The sequence below is a fragment of the Myotis daubentonii genome, chromosome 13 (assembly GCF_963259705.1).
Source record: "Myotis daubentonii chromosome 13, mMyoDau2.1, whole genome shotgun sequence".
Classification (NCBI taxonomy): domain Eukaryota; kingdom Metazoa; phylum Chordata; class Mammalia; order Chiroptera; family Vespertilionidae; genus Myotis; species Myotis daubentonii.
Genome location: NC_081852.1, coordinates 6,841,271 through 6,860,625, shown reverse-complemented (window position 1 = coordinate 6,860,625; position 19,355 = coordinate 6,841,271). Strand labels below are relative to the sequence as shown.

Sequence of the window (19,355 nt, the reverse complement as noted above, 5' to 3'; positions counted from 1 at the left end):
CACCCTGTCGCCTTCCGTGCGCGTCAGTCAGGCAGTGGATCGAGTGCAGAGAAGGCAGGGAGGGAGCCCAGGCTTTCTGTTCCCGAGTGGACATTAGCATACAGTTCAACATCAGTGCCCTGTTAGGAACTTAAAGTAGGATAATGCAGGTGGAAGAGTGCCTACAATGTGTTACCTTTCATTTAATATTTCAGGAAGTGTCTGTGCCATGCCGGGTCCTGGGAACACGGACAGCCAAAGCCGGAGGAGGGCGGGGCATGACAGAGGCCACATGCCAGGTTCCGGACTACGTGTTTTACAATTACTCTCCCTCTGCTCTCCTCTGGGAAATGAGAGGCTGAGACCAGAAAAGGTACATCACTTATCTAAGGCCACACAGCTGACGAGTGGCAGGCCTGGCACCAAGCCAGGCCTCACTCCAACGCCATGGTTTTAACGCCGCATCGTGTGCTCATAAGGAGGAAACTTACTCCCTGACAGGGTCCTAAACGGATGGCGTACAGAAATGTTGTATTTGGTGGGCATAGTTTGGCTTTGTTTTTACTTCATTTCTCCCTAATTGGATGTGAGTCCTTTAGGCCCTTCCCTACAGCCACAGGCCTTATCGCTCCCTCTCGACACCTGCCTAACGTACGCATTTCCTTTACCTCTCTGGCCCCAAGACACTGAGTCTGCAACCCCCGTGGCCTAGGCCAAGTGTGAGCAGCTGAATTTGAGATGCAGAAAAAGGAAGGGGACTATGTGAGATAGAAAGAATGACGGCAAAGGGGACGAGAAGACTGGTCCCCTGGTCACTGGCCAGAGCTCATCCCTCCCACTTCCCCTCTCACTCCCCTGTCCTCGGACCCTCCCGTCTCCAGGCCAGAGCCTCTCCCCCTGCCCTACTCAGGAGACTATCCTAGCAGTCCCTGGCGCTTGCCTGGGGCCTGAGATTGTTCCACTCAGAAACAATAGGGACATTTGGGGCTCGGGTTCAGGACGAAAGAGCACGAGGAACCCAGAAACTGAACATAGCTGGAGTCTCTAGTGTGTTATAATGTAACACGGCAAGACGCCTACTTTACCAGTTTCCTTGTTGGAGGAAATGGCTCTCCGTAAATAGCCTGCCTGACACGGTGCTCTCCGGGGCTATTACTGCTGTCGATATTGTAGTTACTTGAAACTCATATGATTAGTTCAACGTGTGTGAATTACAGGCTAATTCCAGAAAATGGCACCTTTTCGGAACTGAGGGACAAATGAGACGAATGCAGCACCTCGCCCAGCTTCTTCCTGTGCCACCAGACCAGGCAGGAGGTTCCAGTAGAACCTGGATGTACCAACAACCACTCGATGTTGTTGCTGCTCCCAATAAGCTCCCATGGCCACCACTTCTTTTTTTTTTTTAACATATTTTTATTGATTTCAGAGAGGAAGGGAGAGGGAAAGAGATAGAAACATCAATGATGAGAAAGAATCATTATTGGCTGCCTCCTGAATGCCCCCTACTGGGGATCAAATCTGCAACCTGGGCATGTGCCCTTGACTGGAATCGAACCTGAGACCCTTCAGTCCACAGGCCATTGCTCTATCCACGGAGCCAAACCAGCTAGTGCTGGCCACCACTTCTTCACAGGAAAGGCCACCTGGCACAGAGGCAGGAGGACTGGGAGCCTTCTCCCAGGGACACCACCACTGGCTATGATGTTAGCTCTGCCACTCACCTCTGCAAGGTTCAGGGCCTCATCTGCCAAGTGGGAGTAGTGCTACCTGCTGGCAGGGTTCCTACAGGCACTACATGAGAAAACGCGTGCTAAAGCGGTCGCTGCACCACCCAGCAGTGCTTCCTGGGAGGATGTGTCTGCCCACCATGCTGAGCTCCAGCATGGCTTCCTTTCCTCCTGATGACAATGCCACAGGGAGCGATCACCCCACACTACAGCCACGGAAGTTAAGGATCAAAGGGGGTAAATAATTTCCCATGGTCTGTGGTGTGAAGTGGCGGAGCTGAGATGTGACAGCATCTGCTGTCGTCAGAGCCTGCACCCTGCTCATACAGCGGGTGCTCATTAAACATCATGCGCCCTGGCCGGGCAGTGCACCTGGTTAGTGTCATCCCACTGTGCCCAGGCTGCGAGCTCAGGGACATGCAGAGCCAGCCGATAAATGCAGATAAGTGGAACAACCACAGGGTTCTCTCTCTTCCTTCCCCTCTCTCTAAAATCAATAAATAAAGCCCAGCTGATTTGGCTCAGTGGGTAGAGTGTCAACCTGTGGACTGAAGGGTCCTGGGTTCGATTCCTGGTTAGGGCACATGCTCGGGTTGCAGGCTCGGTTCCCAGTAGGGGGTGTGCAGGAAGCAGCCGATCAATGATTCTCTCTCATCCTTGATGTTTCTATCTCTCTCTTCCTCTCCCTTCCTCTCTGAAATCAATAAAAATATATTTTAATAAAATAAAATAAAATCAATAAGTAAAATTTAAACATCACAGTAGTGATGGTGACGACAATGGATGACAACCCAATAAAGTTCACTTCTCTTCACATGGTGTTCAAAGCCCTTCATAACATGGCTTCAAATAGCCTTCCGGCCCCACTCACTGCTTCTCTGCCCACAGGGGCCGTCGTGGCGCAGCTGAACTCGCCGGGGCCCTAAATGGCGCCTCCTCTGCGTCTGCCTCTGTGCCTCCTTGCCTTCCTCCCCCACCTACTGTCATGGGCACATCCTTTCCGTAAGCTTAACGCCTGTGTCCCCTCCCCTCTGGCTTTCCCTTCGCTCTGTCCCACAGCCTGTGGACACACATTTGAGGCGGCCTCAGGACGCTCTCCATTTTCTACACTCCTCTGCCACCCACCCTCAAACTCGGGCTGTGAGTCCCTGTAACACTCATCTCTGGCTCCTCAGGGCACCTAGGAGGGGGTTGCTGGTTACTCGCAGCAGCAACACATCTATGGCAAGACCCTTGCAGCTGCTGAGCACCCCGGGAAGGGAAACTGTCCTGTTCCCAATTCATTATTTTTTTTTTCCGGGACCAACTCAGCCTCAGGAGGACTTGAGCTGAACTCCATTTCGCCTTGTACTGGGACAGCAGCATTCACGTCAAGTTCCCACAGCCCAGCTTTAATGCCGGGGATGGCGCAGGAGGAAACCAGGCCCACTGGCCTGTCGTTTCCCAGAGCAGCTCCGCCAGTGTTCTGGGGAAAAAGCAAACCACTTCTGGGTTGTGAACAGAGCAGAAGACAGGAGCCCAGTGGGAACTCACAGCCCATCTTCTTAATAACACTGCCCTCTACTGCCACTTCCTTTCCTGCTCCTTTTTCTGCAACAAAACCCGCGGCACTGCAGCCCTCTCCAGCGTTTCCTCGTGTGGGTTATTTCTCACTTGACTTACTCTTCTATTTGCTGTTATGAGGCTCACCACCCCCCACCTCAGAAATTAATTACTGCAATTATCCAACTTTGAATAGCACTGGTTTGGCACCTGCAGAAAATATTTGAGAAAATGCACCACTACCTTTCATTTGCATATTTTAAAGATAGGAGAAATTACACTTTTCCTAAATTATTTACTGTGACCTGAATAGAGAAAAGTCGCATACCAAATGGGGTTTCATTTTCATTCTTCACTTGTCTAATTACCGTCCTAGACTGAGAGGGAGTTCCCGCCATATACTAATGTGGCAGCTCATGGGTTTATCTGAAACCCAGGCTCCTGCAGTGCTTGGAGCAGGGAGGGCTGGGCACTGTCCTCTGAGCCACTCCCTCAGGCGGTGCGCTGGGGGAGTTTGCACAGCGCACCAGGAGCAGCCGTCTGAGTGCTAGGACCATCCCAACCATCGGCATAGTTCTCACTGCAAGTCCATCCATGGTGCAAACCACAGCCACGGAGCCAGCTCCTCACATGGGGCGACCCCTGGAAGGACTCGCTGGCTGCATGGCCTGCCTCCCGCGAGAGCCACAAGGTGAGAGGCCCTTCACCAAACACATGTTGGCCGTGGGCCTGGGCGTGTCTCACGTCTCCCCTCAGCAGCCGAGACCCGAGGAAGTGACAAAGCCCCCTGAGCCTCAAGCACATGCGAAGCAGGGAAATTCTCCTGTTGGTGAAAGCGTTCCTGCATCGGAGAGTGTGGACCAGTTTCCAGGAGGCCCCAGAGAGGCCTGTCTTGAAGGCCCAGGCAAAGAAAGGAGGGTCCAGACCTCACATACCTGAATGATTGGAACGCATTTGGGTTGGGGATCAAATATCTCTACCCTTCAGTTGGATGTTCCAGGCAAGTATGGCGGCGGTTTTGGTGATGGCCCCAGCACCCCCCCCCCTCTCTCGTACACTCATGCTGCTCCCCACACAGCAGGGGGCATGTGTCCCTTCCGCGGGTCTAAGCTGAACGCTGACCAGCAGACGGCCGGGCTGTGGAAGCCGGCAGGCCTGCTCCTGCTTTGGTGCCTTTCGGAGCCCTGGGCTGCCATGAATCCACCCGGAGGGACACAGGCCGCGGTCAGGCACAGAGCGTCTGAGGCAGAGACCTCGGGATCCTGCCCGCAGCTCACACCCAGGCCCGGGGGCGAGAGCAGGGAGGCACCTGGGAGCCCCGTGCGTCGGAGCAGCCTGGGAGGTGCCCGTGCTGTGAGGGGCAAGGCCAGCGGCGCCCGGAGGCCGTGAGCTGTGTCGGCTGCGGCTGCTGAACTCCTGACCCCAGAAATGAGACAACGGCCGTCATCATTACCTGGGCAGCAGTTTGTCACACAGCGACAGCAACTAAACGAGCAACCTGAGCCATGTTAGCCCCATCCGCTGCTTCTCCATGGATGTTGCAAACTATACGGCATATTCATGTCACTATTCGATGTCTCCCTATGCGTTGGTTTGGACATCACCGTGTCGTCACTCGTCGGCAGAGAAACAGGGACCAGAAAAGGGTTTCAGTGACGAAGGGACATGCAGACCGGGATGGCGTTGGTCCTTCGTCACTCCTTACCAAACACTAATTTCCCAGTGAACGCAGCCGCCTTCGCCGCTCCCCGGCTTTCTCCTCCCCCGCCCCTCCCCGTGACCTTGGAGGCCTGCACCATGCTTCCTCAGCCCTGTCATTCCCAGGCGACGATTAGTAAGGCCGCGAGTTGTCATGTCTTCCTACAACATGTCACCTCCTTTAAAACTCCCAGACAAAGCAAAGCTGGGCCTCCACCCCCACTCTTCCTGCAGAAGCCAGGAGACCCGCTGCCAGGCAGGACCCCGTTTAATGCCAGGTGCGCCACTGGGAAAGCCAAGTCTCCACCAGGAGGAGTCACAGATCAGCCACGTGAAAAAGGCAGACGTTGTATCACAAGTACCTGGGGGTGGTCGTGATGGTACAGCCGAGGCAGCAGCTGGACCATGATGCACAGGGCCCCGGGGTGCGTGATCACGGCATCACCTTCATCCGTCGTCCTGCAGACAGAGGGGAAGCACACGTCAGCCTGAGCCTTCAGTCACTTCTGTTTTCCACAGACCTTTCTGGATCTTTCTAAGAGAGGCCATGACACACATCCTCAGTCTGCCACTGTTGCCTACATGACCTTGAACTAATTATTCTGAGCTAATTTCCCCAACTATGCCATGGAGCTAACACTACTACACTTTCCTCACGGGGTTGTAGGGTGATGTTTCTGCGCACTGAGGCACAGGGCCTGGCAAAACGTTGGTGCTCAATGGAGGTTGGCTCCCTGGTTCACTCCCCGTTTCTGCAGATACGTGGGAGACGGTGAAGTTCTCACTTTATGTTACACACACACACACACTTCCAGGCCTCTTCAAGCTGCTGCAAGCACACTCCCCTCTGTCCCTCCACTGAATGCAACTACAACCCAGATGGGACGCGTGAGCAGCCTCCTCAGAACTCTGAACAGTGAACAGCAGCAGAGAAGGAAACCAAGCCCAGAGCATAGGCGGCTGCAGTGAGCTTCCCGGAGCCCCCAGCCCCCCTGCAATGGGCGCGCAGGGGCCTGAAACACAGAGCCGTGCACCGCGTGTGGACACGACGCACAGAGATCCAAGAAGAGGCTGCAATTTCTGGTCTAAGGAGCAGGAAAGGAGGCTCCAACGAGCCACCCGCCACGGCGGAGAACCAGGGACTTTTTGTTGGGTTTCTCCGTTCTTTCTCTCCCAGCTATCAGGCAACCCCACGGCAGAAGCCGTGCTAGGCAGGCACCTGGGACTCATGGGAGGCGAATCCTGCTCTCTGACTAGAGGAACTACGGTCCCAGAGTGTAGGCAAAAGCCTCATTGCTTTGTCTCTTTTTCCTCGCCCTGCTTGGCCCCAGAGACAGGTACAGTGTGTGAAGTGTGTGGTGATCAGGGAAACAGAGGCCATGAATGTCTAGACAGGAAAGGAAGGGGCCAGGGAGTCAAAAAGTGCTGGGGAGACGGTGAAGAGGAAAAGGCGTCCAAAATGAGGTCACTGAGTTCTGTATCAAACTCTGGGCTCAGTTCCGAGCTGCACATGTGTGATCTGGTACTAAGTCACATTCTAAGGCTTTGAGAGCTGAACTTGGTGGCAGACTGCCACCCAAGACTGGCTATCGCCTGGGGCAACATCCAAACACACTGCAAAGTCTTTGAAACCTGAACTCACCCAGAAGCTGGGCAAGAACCTGTGGCCTGAACCCAGCTGGGCCGATTGCCTGGCAAAGCAAAATAACCAACATTCTGCAGAAAATGTTAGCAAGCCCAGAGTCCATAACGTTCCAAATGCCCAGGATACAATCTGAACTTATTCAGCAGAGAATGAACTAGGGAAACCTCAATATCTCATCCAGAAAAAAAGGTACCAAGTCTGAGATGACACCAATGTTGAATTATTGGACAAAAACTTTAAAACAGCTATTATTTACCAAACTCTAAGAAGTTAGGGCTAATACTTTTGAAATGAATGAAAATCTAGAAAATCTCAGTAAAGAAATGGAATCAATAAAAGAAATCAAATAAAAATTTATGAACTGGACATGACAGTAACTGAAATGTTTAAATCTCACTGAGTGAGAACAATAAGAGAATAAGGTGAGAGAGGAAAGAGTTCATGAATTTGAAGATAAATTACTTGAAATTGCCCAATCTGACAAAAAAAATGAAGAAAGTTTCAATGTCACACATAATGAAACCAAAGAATCTAACTAATATTCCAGTTGTTGGAGTTCCTCAAGAGAGGAAGAAGAGTGTGGTGTAAAAATAAAACATGTTCAGGAAGGTTTTAGCCAATATTTCTTCAAATTTGGTGAAACACATAACCTTAAAGGTTCAAGAAGCTTAGCTAACTGCAAACAATCAACAGAAAAGCCCATGCCCAGGCACATCATAACCAGCTGTTCAATCCTAAAGACAATGAGAAACCCTGAAAGCAGCCAGAGAAGAACAACGCATTACACACAGGAAACAGCCGTGTGTATGACTGTGGGTTTTCTCATGAGAAGGCAGAAGGCAGGGGAACAATGTTTCTAAGTGCTGAAAAGAAATGCACAGAATTTCCTATCCAGCAAAATATCTTTCAGGATCTAAAGCAGAAATAAATATATTCCCAGGTGGAGGTAAATACAGAGAATTTCTTGTCATTAAATTTTCTCTAAAAAAATAACACTAAAAGAAGTCCTTCAGATGAGAAGGAAATCATAACAGAAAGGAACTTGGTATTTCAGTAATGAAGAAAGAACAACAGATGCCCTAACCGGTTTGGCTCAGTGGATAGAGCATCGGCTTGTGGACTCAAGGTTCCCAGGTTCGATTCCGGTCAAGGGCATGTACCTTGGTTGCGGGCACATCCCCAGTTAGGGGGTGTGCAGGAGGCAGCTGATCGATGTTTCTCTCTCATCAATGTTTCTAACTCTCTATCCCTCTCCATTCATCTCTGTAAAAAATCAATAAAATATATTTTTAAAAAAAGAAAGAACAACAGAAATGGTAAATGTTTGGATAAATATAATAGACTATTTTATATCTTAAGTTATTAAAACAGGCATAATTGCTGAAAGAAAATTGTAATAAATAGAATGCATATGACAACTATAACAGAAACAGGGGAGGACAAAGGGATCTGCATAGAGGTAAGGTTTCTATACTTTATTTGAAGCGGCAAAACATTAATTATAAGTAGGCTGTTAAGAGTTAAATATGTTTGTCATACTCCTTAGAACAAGCACTAAAGAAGCTAAACAAAGAGAGAGAGTAAAGAGTTCAGTAGGTAAATTCAAATGAACTAAGAAAATACATTCAAATAATCCACAAAAAGGTAGGGAAAGAGAAACAGAGGAACAAAACAAGAGGGAACAAAGAGAAAGCAAATAAGATAGTAGACTTAAATCCAAACACACCAAAAATGGTTTACATACACCAATTAATAGAAACATATCACAGAATGGAAAAAGCAAAAGACTAAAGTATAAGCCATCTACAAGAAATCCACTTTAAATATAATAATATAGAGAGGTTAAAAGTAAAAGGATAGTGGGCACAGCTCTCCTTTGGCGGAAGTGGACCTATGATCAGGGCGCCGGAGTCTGGGATGGGGTGAGGAGGCTTTCCTGGTGGACACATCAGTCCCTGCGGGCCACGCACAGCACCTGGGCATCTGGCCCCAGTCGGAGCAGTGGCAGGAATAGGGGCCACAGGGCACAGGAGGAGGTGGCACACAGGAGCCAGGAAGCGTGAGGCCCGACCTGGGCTCTTACCCTGCCCGCTGGGCCCAGCAGCACCAGCAGATGGGCCATGGTGTGCAGCGAGGCACTGGGCCGCTGACCACTGACAGGAGGGGAAGTGAGCCAGGAGGGCAAGGCCCTGTGCCAGCCAGAGCCTCAAGTGGCGAGGGCAGGGCCAGAGCTGGAAACCCTGGAGCCCCGTGCCTTTTCAGCCTTGGCCTTGGAATTCTGCAGGCAACCAGTGTACTGCCTACCAGCACATCAGAAGTCAGCCCCGCTTCAAGAGAGAGGACATGGCAGAAAGTGGCAAGGCCACAGGAGGGATGGGAAATGTTGTGGCCATCTTCAGGAAACACAGATGCCACGGTCTCCAGTAACTATGAACAGATATAATCTCTGGTCTCTGTTCTACAGAAGAGGAAGCTGAGACGCAAAGAAGGGAGCCTTCCGCAACACCTCACCCACTTCTCAGACCTGACCCTGTGCAGCATTGTTTTTGTTGAAAGTAGAGGATCCAAAACGTTTTTAGATCTTTGCTATTTTAGGCAGGAAAGACTTTAGCACAGGGAGCTGGTGCTTGGGAAATCACCGGAAAGCTGGAGGAGTGGGTGCTAGGCTGGGCCCCCAGGAAAGACTCCCTGCCCAGCGGGAGGAGCTGCCCTCTCAGACACAACTGAATTCTAGGACACTCTGGCACAGCTGTGACCCGGGGATCGGGAAACTGCTGCCCCTGCAAGTGCCCTCCAGCTCCCACAGAACAGGTCACTGGGCACTGCCTCTGCCACAACTGTCTGTGCACAGCCTGGATTCCGCTGCAGAAAACCTCCACATCTCTGCGAACATGATCACCAGCGCAAACAGCCAAACTGTGGGAAGATGCCTCTGACCCACTTCTGCCTTCAAAATATTGTGCAAGCGCATCCACTCAGCAGAAACAAATTCATATCCAGAAACCTAGCTGCAAAGGAGTTTGGACAATTTCAGACTTTTGTCTAGGAGTGAGATCTTGCCAATGTACCTCATGTGCCTGATATTGATAAAAATGGGGCCTGGCTGGTGGGGCTCAGTGGTTGAACATCGATCTATGAACCAGGAGGTCACAATATGATTCCTGGTCAGGTTTTGGGCTTGATCTTCAGTAGGGTGGTGCAGGAGGCAGTTTATCAATTATTCTCATCATTGATGTTTCTATCTATCTCTCCCTCACCCTTCCTCTAAAGTTAATCAATATTTATTTTTAAAATGGGGTCATGCTGTATATATGTGTTATAATGAGTTTTTCATAGATCACTAATGTCTTTCCTGTTAAAACCATACCTATAGAACATTTAGTTATCATTAATTTTAATTGATCTCAGAGAGAAGAAGGAAGAGAGAGAAAGAAACATTATTCCATTGTTTCCTGCACTCACTGGACTGTATATTGAATCTGAAACCTGGGCATGTGCCCTGCCTGGCAATCGATCCACCACTTTCTGGTGTATGGGACGACGCTCTGCTGGTACCCTGACTCCAAATTCCAGCCTCCAGAACTGAGAAAAATACATTTCTGTTTTTTAAGCCACACAAATTTGTGATATTTTGTTATGGCTGTCTGAGCTGACTAATCTATACTAATAAAAGGGTAATATGCTAATTAGACCAGGAGGCCTTCTAGGAGACTGGCCATGGAGGGCAGCTGGGGGCCTTGAGGCCGGCAGGGGAGGGCTGTTGGAGGCCAGCAGGGGAGGGCAGTTGGGGGCCATGAGGCTGGCAGGGTTGGGCAGTTGGGGGCCATGAGGCTGGAGAGGGGATGTTGGGGATGAGCAGGCCAGCATGCAGAGCAGTTAGGGGCAATCAGGTAGGCAGGCAAGTGAGCAGTTAGGAGCCAGCCATCTCGGATTGTGAGAGGGATGTCCGACTGCTGGTTTAGGACTAATCCTGGCAGTCGGATATCCCCCCAGGGGTCCCAGATTAGAGAGGGCTCAGGCCGGGCTGAGGGATGCCCCCCTCCTGTGCATGAATTTTGTGCACCAGGCCACTAGTACTGTATAATAAAAGCCAAGCCACCAAATGGCAAAACGACCGGAACAATTGGAACAACTGTGGCCCTGTGCCCCGGCCAGCCCCACCCCTGATTGGCCCCCATTGGGGCAGGCCGACTGGACCCCATCAGTGCACAAATTCATGCACCAGGCCTCTAGTGTTGCATAATGATTAAAGGAGGCATAGCACCCAGAATGTGCAGGCACCTCATCAAAGAGCATCAGAATTCATAAAAACTGAAAGAAGCAAAAGGACAAACCCTCAATTATATATAATTCAACACTCTTTTCTCGGTAATTGATAGAAAAAGTAGACAGAAAATTATCAAAGAGATAGAGCTGAACACCACCAACCAACTGCTATAGTTGGCATTTTAGAAACACTCCGCCCAACAGCTGCAGAATACACATTCTTGTCAAGTTTTCATGGAACACGTGTCAAAATGTGATGGGCTCTGGGTCATAAAACAAACCTTAAAACATCTCAAATAAATAAAATCGTCCAAAGTGCATTCTCTAATCACAACAGCATTAAAGTCAAAGTAAATAACAGAAAGGAAGCTGAAAAGGATCCAGGTACTTGGGAATGAAACAACATACTTCTTCTTCTTCTTCTTCTTCTTCTTTTTTTTTTTTTTTACTGTGGTAAAATACACATAACAAAAACCTTATTCCCTTAACTATTTTAAGTGTACAGTCCAGTGGTATTAAGTACACACATGTTGTAAACAACATATTTCTAAATAGTCTCTGGGTCAAATGGAAAGTTGCAAGAAAAATTTAAAATATTTTGAGCTTAAATAGTAATGACCATAGAAAAGTTTGTGAGGCGCCGCTAAAGCAGTGCTTAGAAGAAAACATATAGATTGAAATGTTTACATTACAAAAGAAAAAAGGTCTCTGATGAAAAATCCAAGTTTCTATCATAAGATGCTATTTAAAAATAAATCAATTAATAAACCCAGAGCAAATAGAAAAAGTTCAATAAAGATAGTAAATATCAATGAAATTAAAAACTGGAAAAAAAATAGAGAAAATAAATGAAAGAAGAATTTAGTTCTTTGGAAACATTTTAAAAATTGAAAAATTACTATCTAAACTAACTAAGAAAGAAAAGACACAACTATCAATATCAGGAATGAAAGAGAGAATATTACTACACACCCCACAGACATGAAAAGGGTAATAAGAAAATACCATAAATAATACTGTCTACATAAATTTGACAATTTAGATGAAATGGACCAATTCCTGCAAAGCCACAAATTTCCAAAAGTCAAGCAAAAAAAAAAAAATAACAAGAATAGTTTATACTTATTACAAAAACTGAATAGAGTTAAAAACCTTTCCTCACACACATACAAAAAACAACAACAAAAAACTCCAGGCCCAGATGTTTCCACTGGTGAATTCTAACATACGTCCAAAAGATAAATAACACCAATTCTACACAACTTCTTTCCAAAAAGCAAGAGAACGCTTCCCAGTGCATTCTATGAAGCCAGCTTTACTCTGATATCAGAAGCAGACACAACTAGTACAAGAATGCTACTTCCCAACATCTCTTACAAACAGATGCAAAAATCCTCAAAAACTAGTAGGAAGTCAAATGAAACTATACATAAAATAAATGAGGCACGGTGGCCACTTGAGCACACTCCACAAATGAAAGCTGGCTCACTACCCAAAAATCAGTCATATTAATGTAATTCATCATGTTAATAAACTAAAGAAGAAAAATAAACACCTGACAATATGCAGAAAAAGCATTTGACAAAACCAACATATTCATGATAAACACTCTCAGTAAATTGGAAATAGAAGAACTCCTCCATAACTTGATCATGGGTCCCTTATACATTTAAAAAAATTCTCATTGTGAAACCAGGATGACATTTGACGCAGGAATTATCTGTAAAGAATCAGGCTGACACCATACACAGACTAGAAACCAAACTTGAAATTACTATGTCAAGCTTTAACCAGTTTGGCTCAGTGGATAGAGCATTGGCCTGTGGACTCAAGGGTCCCAGGTTCGATTCTGGTCAAGGGCATGTACCTTGGTTGCGGGAACATCCCCAGTTAGGGGGTGTGCAGGAGGCAGCTGATCGATGTTTCTCTCTCATCAATGTTTCTAACTCTCTATCCCTCTTCCTTCCTCCTGTAAAAAATCAATAAAATATATTTTTTTTAAAAAAGAAATTACTGTGTCAAAATGCTTGGCAAAGCATCACCATTATTGTGAGGGTATCTAGAAAAAGCAGGGAGAACACACACACACACACACACACACACACACACACACACACGCCTTTGTAGGTGAACAGAGCCCGGCTCTGTCACTTCCTAAATGTGTGACTTAGGCTGTGTGATTGATCCTTTCTCAGCCTTGGTTTCTATATTAGTAATAGTCTAGGATTTGAGAAGAAATTAAATTAAAATAAGTGTTTGGTGCTCAGACTCCAGAGACATTCAACAAATGGTTATTGCTTTTTATCAGCCAGGACCACTTCCTGAATGTCTCCTGGTGCCAAATACTTCTCTGCCCTCTGCGAGCCGGCAGAATCAGCTGGACAGGTTCAAGGATGAGCTCCCAAGTTACCTTGCACACCTCCAGGAGGCCAGGGCAGAGGCTCCTCAGCGCCCCTCCCCTCCCGCCCCAAACAGACAGATTAGGGGATTCTTACCAAAGAGAAGTAAAGAGGGAAAGGCCTGGAATCTGGCCAAGGCTTGGCTCACAGTGGGTAGCCACAGCCTCACTAAGTTCATTCTCACATCTGTAGAAAGGCCAGGGGACCAGAGAAAGGATGGGCTGCATGGAGCCTGGGAAAGGAAAGTCCTGGGCAAGACTCACAGTCAAAAGTCATAAATCACACAAAGAAACAAGGGACCCTCAAGTGACAGCACAGAAAAAACAGATTGTAGAATCAGACTCTCAAAAGACCCAGGAGGGAAAAAGAATTATGATTCATATGTTTGAAGAAATAAAGGAGAGAAAATATGGGCAAGGAGAAGAGCTATAAAATCATCAAGTTCATTTGAAAAAGAACAAAATAGTACCTAGAAATGTAAAATATGATCACTGAAATTAAAAATTCAAAACCTCAATGGCTGGATTAAACATCTATAATAATAAAAGCGTAATATGCTAATTAGACCAGATGTCCTTCCAGACAAAGCTGAGGCAGACAGGGGCTGAGGAAGAGGTGGCGGTGACAGGGGCCAAGGCCCTTGCACAAATTTCATGCATCGGGCCTCTAGTTATGTTACAACCAGCTACTAAGAGATTCGGTGAGTTGGAAAAGAGATCAAGAGAAATTGTACAAAACACAGTACACAGAGACAAACACATTGAAAATGTGAAAGAAATAGGAGATATGAGAAACTGGAAGCTAGAATAAAAGTAAAGCTAACATATCATTGAAGTTCTAGAAAAGTATAATATAGAAAAGATGGAGAAGAGGTAGTAAATTAAGGAGAATATCCAGAACTGATGTAAGACACAGTTATCAAATTCAGGAATTCTGATAAATTTCAAGCAGAATAACATTATAGTAAAACTATAAAACAAGAATCATGAAAAAATCTTAAAAGCAGCCAGAGAAAAATGACAGATCACCTTCAAGGGAAGAGCTTTAAAAATGAGGCTGATTTCTCAAAGGCAACACTGGAAGCGTTTGTCTCCCATTCTGTGCTGTGGGAAAATAACTGTCAACCAAGACTGTATACCCAGCAAAACTATCACTCAGGAATTATGGGAGAAATAAAGACATTTTTAGACAAAAACCAAGAGAGTTTACCAAAAATATTCTATACCTTTGGAAACTTGCCAATTAAACAAGGCTCAAGAATAAAACTATTAAGTTCAGAAGGGAAATTAGGAAATACTTAGTACTAAATTATATTGAAAGTACAATATAAAACTTGTGTAATACTGCTGAAGTAGTAGTTACCAGAAAATTTATATTTTATAAAAGGACTGAAAATTAATCTCCTAATCAGTTAAATTAATAAAAAGAATACCAGAACAAATAAACTCAAAGAAAGTAGAAGGAAAGAAGGACCAAAAAAGACAGAGAACATTTTGATATGAGTGACAGAATATGCTGAAAGTTAGTTCATAGGACACACTAACCAATGAACCTCTGCCAAGAACTCTGGGTGCTGGGGTCCAGAGAAGACACCATCCATGAGGTGAGGAATAAAAAGTAAAAAGCCTCAGTCAATAAATTAAAACTTAGATAAAGTGAGAAAATAGACTTGAAAAATAACTAAAAATGCTTCAAGAATAAAAAGAAATGTATTCTGACAAGAATAAATCTTCTCACAAGAAAGCAGGAGGCGCCTGAGACTCACTGCCAAGTTCCATCGCAGGGACCAGAAGACGCGGGAGCGTGCCCAGCTCCCGCTGTGAGGCTAGCATAAGTTCGACAGTCAAGAAGGAGTGTAGAAAGCCAAATTTTCTCAGAAACAAAACTCTTTTAAAAATTAGCAAAGCAAATCCAACAATAATTATATCATGAGCAATTTGTGCAGGAATGCGAGATTAGAAGACCAATTAATTGACCAGATTACCCAATCAAGCAAACACAATCACAGTAGTTGGAGACACAGCACCGACTGCAACATTAGAGTCTGGCCAAGGGGAGCTTTCTTCGGATACATATGCCCTGCGATGCTAAGGGAGACAACAGAGAAGTGGTAGCAGGACAGCTTATCACAATGCGAATTTGAACTTGGCCGTTGCTGCTTTGGAGGAATGAAGAAAGACACCAACTATTGTTTTGTCCTTTCATTTCCCCTCTGGCTCTGGACCTTGGTGGGTTCTCTGCCCTCCCTCGCTCTAGTGCAGTGGTTCTCAACCTGTGGGTCGCGACCCCTTTGGGGGTCAAACGACCCTTTCACAGGGGTCGCCTAAGACCATCGGAAAACATATGTATAATTACATATTGTTTTTGTGATTAATCACTATGCTTTAATTATGTTCAATTTGTAACAATGAAAATACATCCGGCATATTAGATATTTACATTACAATTCATAACAGTAGCAAAATTACAGTTACGAAGTAGCAACGAAAATAATTTTATGGTTGGGGGTCGCCACAACATGAGGAACTGTATTAAAGGGTCGCGGCATTAGAAAGGTTGAGAACCGCTGCTCTAGTGGGATTCTGGGTTAGAAATGAAAGTGAAATGTGGTTTGGGGCAGTCTGAGCTCAGTGAGATTAGCCTCCGGAAGTGAGAGGAGCGATTGTCCTTGCCAGGGGAAGTGGGGACGGCAAGTAAGAACAGGAAGAAGCCATGGCTGGGACGGACACTGTGCTTTGTGTCCTGGGAGGCAAAGGGCCTCACCATCCCCTGGCAGTGCCCTGAGGGGCATATAAGACAGGACAAAGCTGCCGGCACACACGGGAGGCCAAGCACAGGCACCCACGCTCCAGGAGCAGCAAAGATGCCCAGGAGAAAGTGAGCCAATCTCTGGAATCTGCACCCAGTTTCCAAGATTGGTCAGTGTGCCAGACCCAACAGCACCCCACGACCCTGTGTGCCCTCAGATTGGTTTCCTATTAGCTCCCATGGTAGGGGAGCTGGGAGTCAGAGTTCACTTGGTTTAAAGAGCAGGAAGCCATGTGACATTTTTGCACACCCAGCTGTAGCCTAGGCTTTCTGCCCACTCCACCTGTGGGATGTGTGGGTAGGAAACGGGAGACAGATACACTGATGACCCGATCGCAAAGCAGGCAGCAAAGCTCTACCTCTCCTCCAGGTCTGGCCACTGCTCCAAGTTGCCGTGCGGGTCGCTGCCAGCTTCTCCCTTCTGGGCGTCCACAGCTGCTTCCGGCCCAGCTCTGAGCGGCACCTTCAGGTCCCAGCGCCGGTGGAGGGTGCCGCTGGCCATGCCGTCCAGGAAGCTGAGGATCTGGAGACAGCTCTGTATCTTGGGTGGGAAGAGGCTGACAGAGGCGAAGGCCACCCTCAGCAAATCAGCAAATGGCCTGGCCTTGGAGGCCTCCCCGGAGTGCAGAGCGGCTCCTTCTTCCTCGGGGGGCCCGAAGCAGCCCAGCAAGCAGAGGTCCTCGGCCAGCTTCTCGAAGAGCCCGTTCCTCCGGAAGAAGTCCCCGTTGACAGGGTCCAGGTGTAGCGCTGCGGACAGCACACAGAGGGTGTGCAGGACCAGGCCCAGGGTCTGGCTGGGGGACACCGCCCCCCACATCTGCCCGGGGGGGTCCTGGAGAGAGCCCTCCAGGTCAGAGAGCAGGGACAGCAGCCCGTTGAACCCACTGGAGACTCTGAAAGCAGCACGGCCTTTGGGCGTCTCCAGGATCCGGAGGAGAGACTGAAACACCAACAGAAACGTGAGTCAGGCCCAGGAGACAGGCCTTCAGCGCTGAGCTCCCGCACATCCCGCCGAAGCACGGGCCTTCCCTCAGCGGCACAGGCGCAGCCAGCTCCCTGGGGCAATTCTGAAACAGCGGGAGGTCAATGCTGTTCCTCTTCATTTTAGTTTTAGGTTGCCCTCGAGCCTTCTTTCAAATGGCTGCTTTGAAAGAGTATGCTCATTTGTGGGGTGGACTTACTGCCCCAAATCTCAAAAGTAAGCTTTCCCGGGCCCCCAGCTCCTCCCTCTCCCAGCCTGTGCTCACACAGCCCCTCCAATGCCCTGATGGCGCACCGGACGATCAGGCTGCTCACTGCTGTGGAACACAGCACACCTGTAAGTAGTCGCTGAACAAATGAAATGAACCATCTCTTCTATTGCAAAGGTCACTGCTCACAGTGAAATCTATACAATGCAACTCATTCTTACTCATCTCTCTCTGTGCAAGCATGGGTACCACTGTTAAATGTGGAATGATAGTAAAGGAATCTACTTAAAGTCTGGTGTGAGCTTATGAGGAATCAAGGTAGAGAAGAGGAACCTTTAACGGGCAGAAACCCATAGATGACGCTTGCCCGAGAGCGCACGCAAAAGTTCTGGCTATTCTAACGTACAAGTAGAATCTGCCTTCTCCAGATTGCTGAGATTGTTACTGGGCAGACAAACTTTTAATTCCTTTTAAATCAAACATTTATTGTGCACTTACAAAGTGTCAGTCATCGAGCCCAGTGCATGGTATACACTGGGTATTTAATAAATGCTTTGAAAGGACTGCATTTAAAAAATTCCTATTCAGTGCTAAAGCTTCACACCTAAAACTGAAGAATGTGTGGGTGATTTTAGATAAATATTAAAAGCCTCTAGTTGTTTCCTTTAGTTATTTACTCTTCACAACAATTGCATGGGACCCCATCCAGGCATCTTGGGCATGTTTCCCAGAGAGGGGCCAGGCCGTGAGATTGAGTTGGTCAGCTCTGGAGAGAGATTTGAATTGTTTTGTCCTTTCAGGTATTTAATGTTCTAGTGACACAAGGAAGACAATGGTCTGGACAGCACAAGTTAGTCAATTCCAGGATGCCTGAAACAGGCCGCAGGAGGGAGGGGGTGATGTTGTCTCTTACATGCACAGTTTACGATGACAACCAATAGCATAAAGCTGGAAGTTAATAGAGAAACTTGTAGGATAGATTTATAAAAGGAGGGAATGAACTAGATAAAAATTCATATAGAGAAAGTCAAATAGATACTTAGTAAAATTACAGGTAACTATGAACTATGAAGCCATACACTTTTGGGGGAATAAGAATTTTCAGCTCTATCCCTAAAATGCTGGCAATCCTAATCTAGAACCAGTGTTTATCTGTGTGCCCCTACCACCCAGACGCTGTTATCGACTATTATAGCCTCTACAGAAACATGAGCTTGGTGGGAAGTCAATCCCATGCCTGGGTAGGCGGACACAGAAGGGCCAGGATCAAGTGAGTGCGCACAGGCGAGGACTCTCAAAGATGACAAAGCGCTGATGGCCACGGCGCTGCTGAAAGGGTTTCCACTGCTCCACCCATGACATTTTGAGAAATTAAAAAACAAGACAAACATCGTAGTAACAAGGAAAATCTATGAAAGGCCAAAGTCCACAATTATGTTCAAAATTGAAAAATAATAACATAGGGTGAAGTAGAAAAATTCATCCTAACCAACATGGGCCAACTTTTTCCCCCCTGGTTCTAGAAAAAGACTTCTAGTGGTAGATCAATGACTGTCCACCAGAGCTCAGGAAGACAATTGTGGAGAAACTGAATTTGTTACTTCGTTCTTTGAAAGAAACTCAGCATCAGGCCGATGAAGCTCAGGGCTCATGAGAGATGCAATCGGAATGGTAGATCAGACTGCAAGAAAGATGGAGGCCACTGAGTACTAAGGACTAGGCAGTAACCACTGCTTTCTCCTTCTAGGTGCGGATATGGCGTAACTATTTCTTTAGTGGTAATCGATCTGTTCAGATTTGCTATTTCTTCTTGGTTTGGTCTTGGAAGGCTATGTTTCCAAGAACTTATCCATTTCTTCCAGATTGTACAGTTTGTTGGCATGTACTAGTATAGTTCATAGTATTTTCTTATAACCCTTTGTATTTCTGTGGAGTCAGTTGTTACTTCTCTTTCATTTCTGATTTAATTTATTTGGGTCCTCTCTCATTTTTTTCTTGATGAATCAGGTTAAAGATTTATCAATTTTGTTTGTCTTTTCAAAAAACCAGCTCTTGATTACACTGATCTTTTTTACTATTTTTATAGGCTCTATTTTTT

General features: G+C 46.9%; 1 protein-coding gene across 3 annotated transcripts in view; it reads right to left on the bottom strand.

Moving 5' to 3' along the window:
• The window catches only part of WDFY4 (WDFY family member 4), a 256,614-nt gene that overhangs the window by 163,698 nt on the left and 73,561 nt on the right, over positions 1–19,355 (bottom strand). For all 3 annotated transcript variants that reach the window (XM_059662081.1, XM_059662080.1, XM_059662082.1), the window contains exons 12-13: positions 16,427–17,007; positions 5,312–5,405 (exon numbers count right to left, since the gene is read on the bottom strand). In XM_059662081.1, the coding sequence (XP_059518064.1) occupies positions 5,312–5,405; positions 16,427–17,007 (675 nt within the window). The remainder of the gene's footprint in view (positions 1–5,311; positions 5,406–16,426; positions 17,008–19,355) is intronic.